The 19,602-nt window shown below is 38.2% G+C and overlaps 1 protein-coding gene across 3 annotated transcripts; it reads left to right on the top strand.

The window, feature by feature from the left end:
- The first annotated feature begins 5,957 nt into the window (after positions 1 to 5,957).
- Positions 5,958 to 15,552, top strand: LOC148721215 (uncharacterized). Of its 3 annotated transcripts, none has more exons than XM_088734761.1 (10): positions 5,958 to 6,232; positions 9,546 to 9,857; positions 10,388 to 10,537; positions 10,864 to 10,986; positions 11,332 to 11,454; positions 11,916 to 12,038; positions 12,899 to 13,027; positions 13,200 to 13,289; positions 13,540 to 13,662; positions 14,081 to 15,552. In XM_088734761.1, exons 1-10 carry the CDS (start codon positions 6,169 to 6,171, stop codon positions 14,386 to 14,388), a joined length of 1,545 nt encoding a protein of 514 aa, XP_088590887.1. In that variant the 5' UTR covers positions 5,958 to 6,168; the 3' UTR covers positions 14,389 to 15,552. The 3 variants fall into 3 exon arrangements, with proteins under 3 accessions (XP_088590887.1, XP_088590885.1, XP_088590888.1); XM_088734759.1 differs by having other exon boundaries at positions 5,994 to 6,232; positions 13,200 to 13,322; XM_088734762.1 differs by lacking the exon at positions 5,958 to 6,232 and adding an exon at positions 8,739 to 8,903 and having other exon boundaries at positions 13,200 to 13,322.
- The last annotated feature ends 4,050 nt before the right edge of the window (positions 15,553 to 19,602 follow it).

Raw genomic sequence — 19,602 nt, 5'->3', positions numbered from 1 at the left:
GTTTCGTTCACCAACCTTGTGACTCCTGAGGATCAATGCAAGACAGAAATTAACATTCGCAGCATGACTTTCAGAGGTTTCGTTTTTAAGAGAATGGCGGTGGCAGCCCCTCATAGCTGTGATATTTTTATGTGAAAGGGAAATTACCTGCCAAAGCTATAATTTCAACAGAAAAGAAAAGATGCGTGAATTAAACAACCGCACAAAGGAAGCAAGACCTGAGAATTTCCGCTCAGACCCAGCTTGGTTTTATATTCGTCGCTTGAACGGAAGAGACAAGTACTCGGCCAATAACATTAAATAATAATTATCAATCGAGTTGTAAGAACACTGTTCTCTCGATAAGTTTACAGACAAATCGAAGATTTGAGACCGGACGAAAGTTATTAAAGGTTCAGTATCAGCATTAGGTTTCTTGCGGCGAAGTCTGATCATAGCTGACTTGAGATCTTTGGGCATCTTACCAGACGTGAGTGACAAATTGACAATATTCTTTAAAATAGGAACTAGTATATGGAAGCATTTTCGCATAATTTTTTCCGGTAGAGGATCTAGAGAGCAGGACTTTATAGTGCTCTTCTTGATCAAATCCAAGATGCTATTGTCATCTAGTTGCTCAAATGAAAACAGTCTTGTGGAGTACTGTATGCTTACCTCATGAGCTAGAGATGTTGGTGAAATCATTTCCTGATGTTGATCTGCAATTTGCGAGTGAATACGCTCAATCTTTGACTTAAAAAAGTCTGATACTGTGTAACCGGATTAAGTTTATGTTTCCCGTTTGCTTTCCCGGCCGATGAACTAGTGTTCACTTTAATTTAGCACAGCTTAACCATGTTTGGTTTTTCCACAGACTGACAGGTTTCAAAAAACAGGATAATCGTGCAATTTAGAAAGCTTTTCGTTAAATTTTTTGGGGACACTTCTAAGATGCTTTTATAAATTTGTGAGTGAATCGTTCGTCGAAGTTCTAATATTGCGTTTTATTTCCCCTACATGCTCGAGCAAGTCTTGCTCGTGTTGTTGTCTCTTTGTTTAATTTTTGTCTTCTACTTTGTTGAGTTGAGGTCAAAATAAAAACTGCCAAGGAAATGCTGTACTTTTCTGAATATTTTGACCACTATCCGCGGTTACTTAAGTAAAACATCATTCGATGATACTCTTTTTGTTGGCACCGAAATCGGCGAACAGTCTTAGGATTCACGGACTAAATGAGGAAAATAGATGGAACGACGCCAAGGTTACGATTAAAAGCTGTCAGTTGTAAGATTCAAGCAAGAATTTCTGATAAATAGAAAAGGACCCAATTGATGTTCTTTTGTAATTGTCAATAAACCGAGTCCTTTAGTTAAATTACTGACTAAACAGTTTATTTGTGCCTTAATATCACTACTACATCACTTGCACCCGTGTTGCTGCTAATCGGTAATTTTCGCGCTGAATCAGCTCGTCCAGAAAACAAATGCACTATTTTTAGCTGTTATTTTTGCTGAGTCGGTGCCTGACAGGTTACTGACTTCACGATAATTCGCTTTAGCTGAGTTCAGACACGTAACTCTTGGAACTTTATTTCGAAACTTTGTCACACGTATTCATTACTGCATTGTAACCAGCAAAATAATGTTCGTAAAGAGACACGCGTTTGCGCAACAGTTTAAGTGGTTTTCGAATTGAAGGTAGTCAGTTTTTGTTCTCTTATATCGACAGACGCAGCTACTAGTTTATAAACTAGATTTGATTTAAAGTTGATTTCAAGCTAAGGATTAGCACAGTTATCTATCGTTTAGTAAGTCTTTTATGAGAGTTCTTACAAATTAACGGAGGTGAAAACGATTACCATAGGCCAGGGCCTTTCGTTGTGAAAATTTGAAAGAGCGCCAGATTTTTCCCAAAGATTTGGATCCTGCATCCTCGAACCTTTTTTCTTTGTACGTTTCCGTGAGTTAAAGCAAGCCCATAGAGTTGTTGGTTTGCATGCACAGTTTGAGCACAGCCGAAGCGAGTCAGTAGTCAGTGGAGACAATTTCCAGCGGAAATGAAGTGATAACTCTTTCGCAATAAAAGATTTTCATTTTCATTGAAAAGTTCTGAATGAAGATGTGAAGAAAAGCCTGAACGGGTCATTTCATATAACAAAATTAATATTCAATTTCTCTTTGGATAATCTAAATTTGTTTGTCCGGTTTTTTTTATTTGCTGATAACGAGTGATAGCTTGTGAATCATCTTGTACTTCCTTCTTCACTCTCTTATAATTCAGAAACGGAAGCTGAAAGGGTGCTGAGGTGAATGGTGAGGGGGGAGGGGGGGGGCGTTAGTCACGCCCTGATGTACGAATGACACTAACCCACATCATTGAAAATTTGGCCTCACCAAACAATCAAGAATACCTCTGATAATTTCCTCGCTAGAAACAACGCCAAAAACTCGGAACATCGACGTGTTTTGGTAAAAACGGTCATCTTGATTTTACGGTCAGGTGAGGGCGGACGAGGAGTGTGTAAATAGATGGTAAAAAGTGTTATTAATTGCCTCATATTTAGCTCTCGGACAGACATGATGGAGCCAGAATATAAAAAAAACACATGTATTTTGTTTCTTCGTTAATTGAAATCAGTCGAAGGTCATTAATATACACTGCAGAAGTACGATCGAGTTTCACCAACCAACTAGTTCCCAGAGAAACTAATTAACTTGTGACAACGAATGAGCACTTCATAATTAAACAGGAAGTGGTGTATTTAAACAAAAATTAAACTTCAGCTGTCTCGTGTGCAAATTTGAAAAAACTCATACTGATAGCTGTTCGCTAGAATTATAACGAGCGTTATTCCTGAGAACATGCTCTGTGTATTTTACTGCTTCGTTCTCGCCGTTTTGGCTTCCCTGATACCAAAAGGACAAGGCGAGATTTTCCTATCGTTATATATGTCTTATCAGATCGGTCTAGGAAGTCTTTCGAGTTTACTAAACATCAAGTTGCTTTTTAATTTCCTTTTTCGACGTAAGCAAGTCTTGAAAGTCATTTTGCAACACATTTTTTGAAAATGAAAAGATTTCAAACAAACAAAATTTTCGGGAACATGATTTTTGGAGAAGCCAACATTAGAGGAAAAAAAACTGACTCCACGAGGAAGTCCGTAAACCGAGTTTTAATTTCGACTTTTCGATTACGCATAATATATGAAATGACTTCTGGCAGACTGTCTTCGCATTTAGAAAAAATTTTGAGAGGTTTACTTGAGCCCAACTGAAATGGTTTGGCAGGATGAAATTAAAAATTTACACAGCAGCGAAAATCGTCAAGCGACGCAATTTAGTCTTTATTTATCACAAAAAGAGAAATAACGTACGTTTCGTTATCTGATGTAAGAAAGCCTGTTTGTTCGAGGACTTTGTGTACTTTTGTGAGCTGGTAGATGAAAGGAATTGTCATTAAACAAGGACCCTGACTATAAAAGGACACTTGCCCTGGGCAAGCCGTCAGTCATTTCACCCCTGACACCGAACTGTCGACATCAACCAGTCCGTGACCGTGCGATATCGGCAAAACTATTGTAACCGAAAGGTCACTTGCAGCCAGTGCATATCTCAAACTTCTACGAATTTTGCCATTTTCGTTTACGGCAAAGAAAAGATGATCGGCTCCACTCAGTTGGCTCCACGGAATGTACACCCGCTTGCGATGTCATTTCTGTAAGGAAGGCAAACGGTCAGAGGGCTAGCGGTGAGGACTAGCTTTTATGACCTTTATTATCTTTCACAAAAATCCTCTTCTCATACCGGTTTTGTATTGTTGTAATAAAGTGGTTAGTTTCTTCGACGTTTTGTCTACGGGATTTCATGTGACACTTATACAAGAACTCCTCTGCAATTAAACAAGAGATCACGTTGGATAGAATTTTTATTTGAATCGCGCGCAGTTTCTCCAACGGAATATGTGGTGTTGAAATACGAATCCCGTGGGTGCTCATATAAAATAATTTCGGTCACGGATTGGAAACATGTCTGGTTGACTGAAATCCGATGGAAAACAAACTATCATCGGCTATATTGCCTGAACGGGCCTCAAGAACTATTGAAAACCTCGACCTTTTCATAAGTAGCTAGTGAAATAGGCTTCTCGTTGCAACGCGCGTCTAAAATGTTCAGGCAAAAAATATCCTACATAGTGCCGTGTCAAAATACTTAGAAAACTGTGTTTTTCAAAGGGACCTATTCTCGAACTTCGCTCTATTTTTTTTTTCCTTTTTTTAGGCTTTTTCTCCCCATAACTCAAAACGTGCGATAAAAAAATTGGACCCGTTTATGTCGGTTTGGGTGGCCGCGTTGCTGGCGAGATGAGAAGCCTGAGCGAACGAGCAAGATGTAAACAAAGAGGAGTGACTTTCACTTACCATACCTCTTTGTTCAGACCATTCGAATAAGTCTAAGAGTCGTTCCATCAAAATAACATTTGCCATCGGTGTTCGACTCGCTAAATGAAGGTGTTCCTTCAACCGCTGAATTCTTGTCTTCACGCTTTCCAATCGCTCTTCCATTCCGGGCTCGACCGCCAGCTCCAGTGTATAACTGGACTCGTAGACTCGGACTCGTAGACCTCGCGCCGCTATTTTGGCTTTTTTTTATGGAAAATCCGCCATGGCAAAATAAAATGCAATTTTAAAGCTAAAGACTAGTTAGTGCGCGACCGTAGCAACCGTAAAATGGATCAATTCGAAGTGGAAAATGAGTTATGTCGCAACATACACGTACACACATTTACTTACATCTACACAAATGTACATACATATACATGAAAACCACTCTCTCTGAGCATGTCACACTACTGAGATCCTCTAGTCAATGATATCGACGGCTCAAGAAGTTGAGGCAAACGGAGGGGAGTCAGAGGGCCAGTACGACCATCTCGCGATAGGAGGAGCCGTTAGGAGCGCGAAATTCAAATTGCGATAGCCTAATTTTTTGAGTTTTGCAAATGAAGATCAGTATTTCTCCATTCGTCCCTTTTTAATCGTCAATAAAAACATTTTCAAGTGGAAATCAATTGAAACAAGACAAGGATATCGGTCTTCGTGTACAAATCTCTTTTTCCCCCTTCACCTTCCATTAGTCAGCCATCTTCGATTAGCCATGGAAGCAAAGATTGCGTTACAAGACGGGGGAGGAGCTATCCCTTTTATAGTCAGGGTCCTTGTTTAAAGATCTACCACAGAAAGAATTTTTCAAATTAGCTAGAGGGACACTTTCACTTCAATCAACCTAAAAAGGTGATTTTCGACCGAAACATTTGTTGATAAAGAGTTTTGTGTAATCATGACGGAGGCTGATGACAATATAATAGAGTCAATGAGCCCTTTAGGGTGTTTTATAGTGCGCGGCCAAGTTTCACACTGCACGTGATCCCTGAGATCACGTGACTTACAACCCACTTATCATAACACAAACAGAAGCCTTGTAGTTTTAGAAATTTGAATTGATTTTACCTATCGTTTAGTAGGTCTTTTACGAGAGTTCTTACAAATTCAATTTTTTATCTGCTGATACTGAGTGTTAGCTTGCGAATCACCTCCCACCCCCCTTTACGCTCCCATGAATTAAAAAACGGAAACTGAAAGGGTGCTGAGGGTGAGGGTGAGGGGGGAGGGGGGAGGGGGAGGGCGTTAGTCACGCATGTACGAATGACACTAACCCACATGAACATTTGGCCTCACCAAACAATCAAGGATATCTTTGATAATTTCCTCGTTAGAATCAATGCCAAAAAGTCGAAACATCAACGTGTTTTGGTTAAAGCGGTCATCTTAATTTTACACTCAAGTGAGGGTGGACGAGGAGCGTGTAAACAGTTGATAAAATTAAAATTGCCTCATACGTTGCTCTCGGACAGACACGATGGAGCCAGAATAGAAAAAATGCATCTATTATCTTCCTTCATTAATTGAAATTGAAGGCCGTTAATGTGCACTACATAAGTACGATCGAGTTTCACCAACCAACTAGTTCCCAGAGAAACGAATTAACTTGTGACAACGAATGAGCACGTCATAATTAAACAGGAGGTGGTGTATTTAAACAAAAATTCAACTTCAGCTGTCTCGTGTGCAAAGTTGAAAAAACTCACAATAGACGGTTCGCTAAAATTATAAAGAGCGTTATTTCTGGCAACATGCTCTTTGTATTCTACTGCTTCGTTCTCACGGTTTTGGCTTCCCTGATACCAGAAGGACAAGGTGAGATTTTCCTATCTTTATATATGTCTTAACAGATAGTCTAAGAAGTCTTTCAAAGTTTACTAAACATCGAATTACTTTTTAATTTCCTTTTTCGCCATAAACAAGTCTTGAAAGTCATTTTGCAACACACTTTTTGAAAATGAAGCGAGTACAAACACAAAATGTTTTGGGAACATGATTTTTGGAGTAGGCAACAGTAGAAGGAAAAAACTGACTCTACGAAGAAGTCCGTGAACCGAGTTTTAATTTCGACTCATCGATCACGCATAATATATGCGATGACTTCTGGCAGACTGTCTTGGCACTGAAAAATTTTTGAGAGGTTTACTTGAGCCCAACTGAAATGGTTCGGCAGGACCAAATTAAAAATTTACACAGCAGCGAAAATCGTCAAGCAACGCAATTTAGTCTTTTTATTCATAACAAAAAGAGAAATAACGTACGTTTCGTTATCTAATGTAAGAAAGCCCGGCTGTTTGGCGCAATTTAACGTTAAGTTGATCTAAAGGCTGATAAAGCACAGATCGAGGACTTTCTGTATTTTTGTGAGCTGGTAGATGAAAGGAATTGGTCATTAAAGATCTTAGCCTACCACAGAAAGAATTTTTCAAATTAGCTAGACGGACACTTTCACTTCACTCAACCTAAACAGGTGATTTTCGACAAAAAAGTTTGTTGATTAAGAGTTTTGTGTGATCATATCGGAGACTCATGACAATAGAGTCAATGAGCCCCTTAGGTGTTTTATAGTGCGCGGCCCAGTACGATTGTGTGATAATGAAGATATTTCCCCAAACTCGCAACAAATTAAACGAATGACCGCCTTTGTATTCCAAGGTAAGATCGAAAATTTTTAAACAGTTGCGTCGGAACATCTTGTTCATCTTAAAATATCTCATATTTGGAACTTAAATATGATCTTCACATATAGGATTTTCATATGTTCACAAATATTGATTTTCAACTTAGATGGAAATAAAATATATTTGATTATACTCCAGAACACAAGTTGATGGTTTTGTAGGCAAAAATCTTTAAACAGGTGGACTCTAGATTTATCAAAAACGATTATTGTTCAGTTTACCTAGTTTAAGCTTGTAACAGGAATATTTGTCGGTATTAGAATTAGAGTGGACAAGTTTTATGATAATCAGAAAAGATTATGGCGTCATGCGATATGATTTACAACATAAGTTCCAAATAGGTTCTTGAGGAAGGAAAGAAAGCTTGGTGAAAATTCTGTTTGATGGAAAACCATGGACATATTCACCACTGAGGATGAGTTTTTGAAAAGGAATTAATCATTAATTGATGCAGACATGCTTTTTTGTCTGCGAACTCCACAATCAACACTTAACTTTGAGTCCGCGTTTTCACTTAGTGAGTAAATTTGACAAAAAAGCAAACTTGTTGTTACAGCTCAGCCTGCCATCAACATCGATCAGGACATTTTAGTGATCCATCAAAAAATTAAATGTTGGTAAACAGAAGTTGAAGAGCATAGTATGAAAATGTCAACTTTACCCTTTGTTCGGTAAAAGAATATTATATCCTAAAAATAGATAAACTTAAGTGACCTTTAGGGGCATAAAATAAATTTTACATTTCTTTTGGGAATTTTTGGATTTTTTGACCAGAATGCCCCCTTAAGATACGTATGACAAGGCATATAGCTCTGGCTTTTTGTGTCTTTGCTCAAAGTGAAAAACTGATTTTACCGCAAGAAAGACAAAAGAAAACACAACAGAGCAAAAAATGCAACTACTCCAAAATATATTTTATCCCTTGTTTAAAACGGACCAATGGACATTTGCCTGAGGGTGATGGCAGCAAGTCTCATGCGTTCAATAGTTTTAATTTGGCACCACTGAAGAGATCACATGCCAGTTATTACAAACGATCATGTATAATTTCCCGCATGAATGGTTTGTTTTCTATGTACTAAGTAAGGATTATTTACCAATGTGATCTTCAATTGAGCCCTGACAGTAGGATTGAGTTCACTTTGCAAAAAAACACCATGTAGGGATGATTATCTTCCACGCTATTCAATTCTCTAGTCTTTGTTAGGTTGGGTGCATTAGTTTTTGAAAAAAGAATATGGGTCGCAGGGGGCATTAATTAGCTTTTTTCGCTCCACAAAAACATTTTTCATAACAAAAGGCAATCTTGTAGATAGTTATTATTACGAAAAATGTCTGATTGAGAAAAACGCTTGAGGTTATCAATCAAACAGCTGGAAACATGTTTATTTAGGAAAAACATGTCCTCAATTTAGCACATACAGAAGCCCACAATATCCTTTGAGCAGATTATTTCAGCTTTCACAAAAGCCGTTGTCCAAGCAATGTTTAAAATATGAAAACTGACTATTTAAACGTTGTTTCGCCTTAAAGATGTTTAGATTACGTCCAAACACCGACTAGAGAAGACTAGCGAGTTAGACCCCTTCATAGGTAACACCCTCACACTCTGTTTACCAGACTACTACGCCAGAAACACTGAAAGGACTACACCCATCGACGTAATATACCGCCTCGACAAATTCGGCGTCCTAGGGATCGATAAAACCTTTTAAGAGGAAAACTGGAAACCGTTACATGCGACGGACTTTTTGCCAATTCCAAACTTTAACTATTATTACAAAACTCTGTTGTTCTGTTTTAAGGTAGGTTGAATCAGTTATGGGAATAAATTAATTAAACGCCCAGTGATCTTACTAAATACTAATTCTCTGTCTTGAAGTAATGCCACTGCAAACCAAAAACGAGGAATGCCTGTGAAACTGTAGGCCTTTAAAACAACGCCAAAACCTGAAAGGGTTAAAAACAGACTCAGTGCACAGCCGCCAACTCCACAAGTTTTCTTTTTATGATTAATTCTTACGTTTTTAACATTTCCCAAATCAAGTTGGCCATAACTTTGACTTTCCAGACCTTTAAAAGCAGCATAAATTTGCCAAATTCTAGCTCATAATTTCTCAAAACTCTGTTCATATCCTATCACGGTGCTTTTCCCTGCGCCCCTTTCACAAATTTCGAATGTAAATTTCTTTTCACTGACACAGAACTGCCAGTAAAATGAGATAATTTTCTTCATAATTTATCTTGAAGGCTGATTGAAAAAGAATTTTTCGTTTGTCTGTTTGTTTTTTTTTTTGGTTATGTCTTTTAAAAAAGAGGATTACAGAAGGGGAGGCAGGGGGAGCTCCTGTTGCTCTAACTATCCATTGTTCTTAGTCAGTCTTAATATAAAAGTTCGTATATTGATATCGTAATACCCAGATCAACCAATGATTTTCGTTTTTCAGGAAAAATGCGTTGGATATTTCGCTATTTTCTTGTCTGTGTTTCGTTCACCAACCTTGTGATCGCTGAGGATCAATGCAGGACAGAAATTAACATTCGTGGCATGGCTCTCAGAGGTTTCGTTTTCAAGAGAATGGCGGTGGCAGCTCCTCATATCTGTGATATTTTATGTGAAAGGGAGATTACTTGCCAAGGCTATAATTTCAACAGAAAAGAACAGATCTGTGAATTAAACAACCGCACAAAGGAAGCAAGACCTGAGAATTTCCACTCAGATCCAGCATGGTTTTATATTCGCCGCTTAAACGGAAGAGGTAAGTACTCGGCCAAGAACATTAATTACATGTAAACAATAATCATCAATACTTTTTACATATTCTCGACTCTGTAAACAGCCCGCGTCTTTTAATCTTCCGCGCTCAGTGATATTAATTTCGGTATCATCTCTTAATCATAATGATGAAATAATCTACTTCTTTGCCTTTTCTTCGTAGTTTAACTTTTAGTTAACTTCTTACACAAAACAGCTTTGATGCATATGTAAAATATTTCCAACAATTACTGATAGATTTATTTATTTAAAATGTCACAGAAAGCTCAGGGTCAGGGAAGATGAAAACAAAAACAACTGAAACCTCTAAACACAGTGAAAAAAGCGAGGAGGTCCTGCCTGTCAAGAGAAGGGTGCTTCACAAAGCGTTTGATTGAATACGATCAAATGGAGAAATCTAAGTGAAGAAATTCAAATAAATGGGTCGCACTCTAGTTATCTCGTGCTTTTAACTCTCCCTTTTCGACTTGTGCACCATTTGTACAACATTTTTGAAACTTTTACCCATACCAGCTCCCTTGGGTTCGATTCCGGAGTTACCGGCACGTTCATGCCAGGAAATAAAAGCAAGCGAAGGGAAAGCCATTGCAAGCAACAAATACTGGCTGGATCTATCTGGCACTGGGAAGGCAGTTCTGGTTTACTGTGATATGTATTTGGAAGGTAAAGTATAACTGAATTGTCTATTCTTGTCCTTGGTTGCTTGAAAATATAAAATCGCACCAGCCCTTAAAACAAAGCATTATGCAGTTTTGGTTCTGTATCCAAAAAAATACCCAAATGGGCAAAAATACACACAAAAAGACAAACGTTGACCAAACCACATTTTGATCTAACTTTTAAGGTAAGCATTGTGTATTTTGTTTAGAAACAATAGAATCCTGTTATGTTATATGGCAGTGATTGTCAATTTAGCCGTACAAGATAAGGTTATTTCTCTACTAAAGTAAATGTATATGAGATTTTTTTCTGTTTCACTCAACAACTAGATCATGATGAATGCATCAGTGGAAACAATATTTGTGACGTCAATGCATATTGTACCAACACCGTGGGTTCCTATTTCTGTACTTGCAAGGAGGGACGCACTGGCAATGGACGATCGTGTTCAGGTATATCGCCATTGACTTAGACCAAGTTCCTACAAATATCATCATGGCTTATGGTGTTACGTTGGCTTTTTGAGAGAGCAGTCAACTGAATTTTTAAACTGAGTTACATTTATTCGCTGAGAGAGGAGGGGAGAGGTGTCCATTGGTACAAATGAGCAGAAGTGGTGCAATTATTCGTGAAGCAATCCAGGAAATGCAGGTTCAAAAAATTTCCTCATTCGCAGGTAAAGCTGGGGGGAGAACGCGGTGGTTCCCATGTGGGAAATTTATTCCTACTCAAGTGTAAGTAAGATTTGACATATAAATAAGGTATCATATAATATTGATTCTTGTCTGTCGATTCAGATACCGACGAATGTACTCACGGAAATCACGACTGTGATGTAAATGCTGAATGTAACAATACCCTGGGATCTTACAACTGCACGTGTAAAGATGGATTTCATGGAAATGGAACACACTGTACAGGTTAGTAGTTGTTGTCGCGTTCTCAGCGCAGTGTTCAACCAAACACGAAGACTATGCAAATCAATGTGTTTATTTATCTTCGGTGTCGAATGGTGAAACTACATGGAAATAAAATACAGAAAACGATGAAACGGAAATAGAAGACAGAAAATACGATAACGGAAAACAATAAGATAACAGAAAGATAAAAACTTACATGGATGGTGCTGCGATGAGTGACAAACTGACAAATAATGAGGTAGTAAAGTAAACTCTGCCGAAACTAAAGACGCAACACACGAGCTCTGAACCGAACGGGCCTGAGAAAGTAAACTGACCGAGTGGGTTCCAGGGCTCACTGACAAAAAAGGGGCAAAACTTGTGACAGTTGTATTATATTGAAACTGTGTCCTTCACATTTATTACCTGAGAGGGCTTCAAAAATGTTTCTCTTTTACATGTTATTCTTTTTCGTTTTCAAGATACCGACGAGTGTATTGATGGAACACACGACTGTGATGTTAATGCTGAGTGTAACAATACCTTTGGATCTTACAACTGCTCGTGCAAAGATGGATTTCAAGGAAATGGAACGATCTGTACAGGTGACTTTTTTATATTTTTATTATCTGAGGGGACTCAAAAAGGTCTCATCTACATGATATTCTTTTTCGTGTTATAGACACCAACTAATATCATAGGAAAATGCATTAACTGTCTCGTGAATTCCGCTAAATTGCACACGACAACCGATATCCCACGAACCCCAAAGCGGTATCGGTTTTCACGTGCAATTTCACGCGGAATTCACGAGACAGTTAATGAGTTTTCCTTGAATAGCATAATGGAATGAAATAGAAAAAAAACAGCAATAACATTGTTTGTTTTTACCGTAAGAAAGAAACAGGAGATGCGAAACAATATCATTTGGCCCCGTTTTCAACTCGAAATTCCACGCTCAATTCCTCGCTTCGTCAATGATTCAGAATGAATTGCTAACAAGAACAAATGAATTTTATACTTCATGGGCTGAAATTTGCCTGAAGAACGTGCAAAAATGAATAACAACAATTTTAGCCTGCCAAAATTAAACAGGTTCTTGTTAAAAGCAATTTGGGTTTACAGACAGAGATTATCAGTGTTTGTGCGTTCCTAGATCTGGATTTGAAGGTCATGATTGTGATGAAGGTAAGGAATTCTGTTAGTCAGTAATTCAACGAATGTATGACAAACTACTTATTTTCGAAGCTGGATTCATAACTTTGGCTCAGTTCAGTTGTTTTATCTCGCCTTCCTTAGCTTCTTAGCCTCTCCAGCCATTCTTACGTCTTTCGTCCATGACTACACCAACGAACTTTTATACTAAAGATTTAGGCGTACGTAAGCAAGAGATTACGCAGGGCATGACACCACTTTCTCTAAGGAACTACATTACGATGATATCCATAATTTCTTTGGTCTTCAGATATAGACGAGTGTACGAGGAACACGGGGAAGCATAGCTCTGAGGGCAACACGACATGCAACAACACGAGTGGATCGTATGCATGCAGCTGTAAGCATGGATATCGTGGAAATGGGACAAACTGTACTGGTAAGTATTCTTATCTGGCAACAGGAAACGTGGCAACAGTTTACAATATGGGAAAAATATTTACGACAAGATTATTTCAAAATCATTTTAAAGATAATAATAATATATATCAGATAATAAAAATATAAGACGGAGTATTTTAGAAACTGTGATATGAACTTTGTCGTTTTAGACATGGACGAATGTGCTAACAGAATGCACAGCTGTGATGTGAATGCTGAGTGTAACAATACTCTGGGATCTTACAGCTGCACGTGTAAAGGTGGGTTTCATGGAAATGGAACTAACTGCAATGGTAAGTATTTCTCAGATTTACTATGTTAATGTTTTCTTAAAATTTTAAGATCAATACGTTAGACAGATCTGGAGAGGAGCAGATTTCACTCAAAACCTGAAAACGTACATTGATGAATAGATACAGATCAGTATGAAAGTGCCTCACACGGCTGTGAAATACACTTGGGGCAAGAAGGAAGCTTTTCGAAGTAATATTTCACACTTTGTTGCTTTAGATATAGACGAATGTGCTAGCGGAACACACATCTGTGATGTAAATGCTGAGTGTAATAACACCTTAGGTTCTTACAACTGCACATGTAAATATGGATTTGATGGAAATGGAACTAACTGCAATGGTAAGTATTTCTTAGGTATATAATGTTCATTTTTTTCTCAACGTTCCAAGATCAAAAAGTTTCAAGTGTTTAGACTAAGAGGAGACGATTTCATACGAAACTTGAGAACGTATTCTGAAAAATACGGATGCAGACAAGTGTGAAGTGTAGCACACGGCTAACCATTGAAGGACGGTTTCTATGGAAACGGCACAAATCTTTGTGGTATCGACTGGAAAAACTTTTTCATCATTTCCATGATCGAATGTCCCGTTTTATAATGAATGTAAGGTTAGCAAATACTAACGCGAAACAACTAAACGTGAAAACATTGGTGGAACAAATAATACTTTCTGTGCTCAAGAGCGGCTGAGAATTCCTAGATTGCTTCTTGAAGATATTATTCTTTACGGTGTCTTCTTTGTCTTCTTTGTTGCAGTGAAAGTGTGGCCAATTATCATTTGTGAAGGCAAAAGTAGCCGAATCAGGTGTGAAAACGAGAGAAAGATCGACATAGTGTATGCGAATTACGGAAGATTGGACCGAGGCACATGCATCCATCAAGCAGTGTCGAACACAGCCTGTCGCTCTAACAACTCTCTTTCAATCGTGCAGACAAAATGCAACGGAAAAGTCAGCTGTCAGCTGGTTGCGACAAATTTAGAGTTTGGTGGCAACCCATGTGACGGAACATATAAATATCTGGAAGTCAAATACAAGTGCGTGTTAAGTAAGTTGGAAACATAAATTATCAGTATACTGCGTGCAAGGAAGAAAGGCGAATTTCACTCAAAGTAGGGAACAAAATAAATGTGGGATACTGATACAGAGCTACTTACAAGAACAAATGAATTTTATACTTCATGGGTTGAAATTTGCCTGAAGAACGTGCAAAAACGAATAACAACAATTTTAGTTTTATTTCTTACGACTATGGCTATTATAGCGAGAAATTGGTTTTGTTTGTAGGCCAGCTTAATGTAAATACTGCGTCACAGCTGATTAGACTTTGGCTAAAAAATATCACCTATTGATATCTTGCGAGAAATTAGGACTAGCAGGTATTTTATGAGGAAACTATCGTGAAAACAGTTTACATTCTAGCGTATTTCGATTATTACATGTCTAAGAGTGCTTTTCAATTGACAGTGATGGTTCATCATGCAACTCTTTGTTTTGTTTATTTTATTTAATTTTTTTTTTCATCAGCTCAAAAGAAAGATCGATTTACAGATTTCAAACGGCCAGTTAGACCCCATGTCTTTGTTTTTTCGGAATTCAGGCCGACTATATGTTCTCGCGTATTTTTGGTGTCATTGGCGTAAGTTGAAAATTATCCCCGAAATTTAAAAGATTATTTTATTTTCGATTCGCATGGTGTCCTTCGCTTACTATTATCAGAGTCCGCCGTTTGTGAATATTTTTGTTTTGGTTTCACGATTTTCAGTCAATTGAAGAGTGTTCGGCTTCACCTCTAGCGGTATCCTGAGAAAATGGAACACTGGCCAGGAATAGATACCAACTTGTGGAAGTGGCCACTGTTTGGTGTTTTTTTCCAAATTTGACACTCAGTCGGTTCTGTTTCTAACTCCATCATTCAGGGTACAAGAGCGGTTATATATGCCAAGGTGATGGCACGTTCAAGTTTACGCAAAACTTTATTTACTTGCTAGATTCTTATATTTCTGTCAACTTCTAGAATAATTTTCAGGAGGGTCTCGTGCGTTTTGACTTGAAATGCCGAAGAACGCTGTAATCATCATATAGGAAGAACGTTTATCCCTGATAACAACGAGATTTTAATGCATGTAAACTTAAAAAGAACTGATACTTGCTTATAATTTTAATTATGGTAACATGTTGCAAACTAAAGTTTGTTAAAATCAATAAATTAGCTCTTAGTTCTTGAGAGTTGTTGGTTGTTGTTGTTGTTTTCCTTTGTGTCAGAGCTCTGATTATAACAGATGGTGGAGGACCGAGCTAAGACTGTCACTGACGTCATCGACAGTCGAAACTGGAAGTTTAGATCTAACTTCAAACAACAGCCACCATCGACCATTAGAATTTAAGAAGGAGAAAAACGTAATATATACCCTTGATTTGTTCCCGAGAATCCCAAACTGTAGGGTACATACATATCTAAGACGTTTTAGTAGTTTGTCTACAATTTGCCATGAGATTTGCGATCAGCTGAAAATTTTCCAACACCATCAAAACAGCACCATACTTCACAGAGGGTCCTTAGAGAGTGATGAGGACCCAACTTCAGGTTTGAATTATTGGCGATTTGAAATATGAGCGGGGATTAACAAAGCTGTGTGTAAAACAGTAAAAAACAAAACCTCTTGGAAATAAAAACAGAAAATCGCAAAATAAGCACTTCGCAGTTTATTACACAATACTTGTAGTCGACGTTCGCAACTATGCTAAAGCTCGATCTCTAACAAAAAATTATTTCTACCTACTCCAGCTTATTACCCATAATAGGAATGTCTTGATAATACCTGTTCGCTAAGGTCTATTTTTTTTACCCATCTTTATTGCTGCAGTGATCACAACGTTCACAAACTGATGTTCGTAAAATTGATTCAACTTCTTTAACCATGAACACTTTGCTAAACGAACACCGTGAGAACTAAAATTAAAGTACAAACAAATTACAAATGAGAAATAAAATAACGATTTACAATTAACGGTACAACGATTTAGTTAGCAACTTTCGCTTAACTTAATATTTTAAGTTTAAACTTACTTCACAAAAGCGATAAATCACAATCAGAGAAAGAAGGATACAAATTGCCTAATCAAATAAACTAAAAAAGCGTAAAAATATTTACCTTAGTGCCGCTATCATTAAAACAATGAAAAGGTTTTAAGCACGGCGGCTAAAACTTCGCTTTCAGTTGAAAGATCTTGCGTTAACTGGTATGACAAGAAAAACAACTTAACCGCTTTTACAGCTTGCAGGCTGTCGCAGCGCTTTCTTGACTGAGCGCTTGTGATACGGTAGAACTTTCTAGAAACGAAAGTAGCACTCGCGTATTAGCAAATTCACAAACAGAAGACTTAATTTAAAGTAAATAAACGTCTCTGCGATAGTTCTAATAAAAGATAATAATTTCCTTATTAAGGTGGCTGGTACCACTTTGAAAGAATACAACAAAAAGACTGACCAATGCCAGTTGAACACTTTTATAGGGTTGAATTAGATAATCATTGCTTAATCAAAAATAGGTGTCATTTCGTCATTAGCAGTTTCCATGGAAACGCTTTCATAGGCTTATTCAGACGCATTTTTTAGCTTGTGGCTTAAATAATTCAAAAACTAACCCGGTGACCCCGTGTTTTTTTTCAGTGATTGCTTTTGGCACTTGAAAAGGAAAATGCACAAGGATTTTCAAAAAATTCTACGGAGCGGAATTTCAGAAAATCTAGAAAAAAGGCAGTTTCACACATCGCAAATTTCCTTCCGCAGAATTTTCTATTTTTTTTTTTTGATGATTCCTTTCGACGTTATTATCATATTGGAACAATAAAAAGAAGGGGTCACCGGACTTGTTTTCATGCCATAGCTTTCGTGCGTTTACCAATTTCCACGCGCGTTCTAGCGCATTTAAAAATCTGGATTCTATAAGATCGGCATTTGCTCATGATCTGTTATAGCTACGGCTGAAAATTGCGTGTGCTCGCGCGGGCGCCTACGATCTGATGTTTACATATTCGCCTTTACTGCTAAGAAATCATTAAACAGCTGTCAAAGACAGCCTCCCGGGCTCATCTTAAAAATCCTTCACACGACTTCTGGCTACATCATATTATTTTCCATGAAGTTTCAAAGTCTTCTTTCACTTAAGGTAGATTATCTTTCGCTTGAGTTGTTCTTTTTTCGCCGTCGCAAGATTTCAAATCGGTTGAATATTTCTTTTAGATATGAAGTGAAGCAACCTTTACTTCTCCAAAAATCGTCTTCTTTATCTTAGTTTCTTTCTCCTGCATCCACAGTGGCCACTCAACACATCAAATACACGCTCTTAGGTAAACTTCTCACAAAAGTAGAAAAAATTCCACACGCCGCCATCTTTGTTTTGAATTTTCATCTTTTGATCTCGCGCTTCTTTCGCACGTTTCTCTCTCGCGCGTCACGCAAGAGTGACCTGTTCCCCGCGCGAGGAAACTGGTATGAGCCACCTTAAACTAAAACGTAATGTTACGAGGCCGCGCGTGCAACTAAATTAAAGGTCGCGCGCTGCTCTATTGCGTCAGTTACAATCTCCACAGAATGCTTTATTTCCTATCGCCCGACAGACCAATTATTGAGAAAAGTGAAAAAAAAAAATCCATGGTTACTTTCTGTCCTCGGGCAAATTCGCAAAATCTGACTAAATTTACGTTCTTTTCATTGCCTAAACGACCGACTCGCTTTCATGAGAGGGGAGGAATAAGAAATTTTTACGAGGATTGTTTAAGCCGACTTTGATACTTAAAATACAATACAGAATTGTTTGCAGTAGTGTGTTCGTTCCTCAAAATATATCTTATTGAATTGTTATCTCCTTCAGTCTTTGAATGTGTAGTTTTTCAAAATTAAAGCGTATTGTTACCTCTTTAATTTATTTCAAGCAGGACTTTATCGAAAACCACATTACCTTGGTACCTTGGATAACACCGCAAATACAGCACTTGACGAATAAACGTTTTAAAATGCTTAAAATGGCACAACGTCTGGGTAATCCAAATCTGTGGGCTGAGTATCGGGAGTTGCAGAATAGAGTGACAAGGGAAGTGAGGCTATCTAAGAGCAGACACTACTTGGAATTGTTCAATGAAGTGAAGGATTGTAAATCCTAGTGGAGACTGGTAAAAAATGCGACAAACGGCAAATCCATTGCCCCGATATTAGGAATAAGGAATGCGGATGGAAAAGTTGTCACTTCTGATCTGGACAAAGCGAACATACTTAATGAGCATTTCTCAACTATAGGTGAGAAACTGGCCAACGAATTTCCGAATACCAACTTGACTCAAAGTAACGTTCATGTATCTACCGTAGCGCCTTGTGTTATGAACATAAATTTATCGCATGAGGTTATTGTTAGTTCGACGGCCAAGTTGAGAGCCGATAAAGGCTCTGGGCCCGACAGAGTTGCTCCAAAACTTTTAAAGTTTGCTGGTGACTCAATTATTCCATCTTTGTTCTCTGTTTTTATCAAATAAGCGCCACCTGCAACAGTGTTCCGGCTACTTGGAGGGCTGCAAACATCTCAGCTCTCTATAAAAGTGACGATGAAACTGTCAAGCATAATTATAGGACTATTTCGCTATTAAGTGTACCAGGAAAACTGATGGAGTCTATAGTGGCGTCAACTATTACCATGTATGTCACTGAACAAGGACTTGGGAACCCTCACCAATGGGCGTATAAAAAAGGTCATTCCACCGAGCTGTTGTTAGTGAAGATAACGGATGACTGGAGCCAAGCGATCAACAAGAAACATGTTGTAGGCGTGGCTTTTGTAGACTATCGTAAGGCGTTTGACGCGATTCCCCAGTCCATTCTGCTCCGAAACTTCAAAGTCTTGGTGTAGCTGGGGACGTATGGTGTTGGATAAGGGATTACCTCTCTGGAAGAACGTAAGTAACGACGATTAATGGGCGTCAATCTCAAGCTATGCAAGTTACTTTTGGTGTACCTCAAGGGTCGGTGCTGGGCCCTACCCTGTTTTCCATCTTTTGTAATGATCTGCCCAATATCACTGAGGGAATAGATGGTGACCAATACTCATGGTCTTAAAATAAGTGAGGAGAATTGGCTACCTTTCTATACCAAGAGACTGTGAGGTGCTCACCTCATAGTCTCTTGCCTATACTCAAGAAAGGGATAGATATTCTAGTCTTCTCGGATAAGGAGGAATAAACCGTAGGCCCCGTCTCCTGCAGGGGGGGTAGGAGACGTTAATTTCC

Source organism: Stylophora pistillata, chromosome 10 (genome assembly GCF_964205215.1).
Source record: "Stylophora pistillata chromosome 10, jaStyPist1.2, whole genome shotgun sequence".
Taxonomy (NCBI): Eukaryota; Metazoa; Cnidaria; class Anthozoa; order Scleractinia; family Pocilloporidae; genus Stylophora; species Stylophora pistillata.
The sequence above is the reverse complement of the archived record's forward strand: the minus strand, read 5'-3'. Positions and strand labels throughout refer to the sequence as shown.

What these genes read in the sequence shown, in the direction of transcription:
- LOC148721215 (XM_088734759.1), top strand. Translation starts at nt 6,169, where the DNA reads ATGCTCTTTGTATTCTACTGCTTCGTTCTCACGGTTTTGGCTTCCCTG. An exon ending in AAATGGAACGATCTGTACAG is followed by an intron (nt 12,039 to 12,898) that starts GTGACTTTTTTA and finishes TTTGGTCTTCAG; the next exon opens with ATATAGACGAGTGTACGAGG. An exon ending in AAATGGAACTAACTGCAATG is followed by an intron (nt 13,323 to 13,539) that starts GTAAGTATTTCT and finishes TTGTTGCTTTAG; the next exon opens with ATATAGACGAATGTGCTAGC.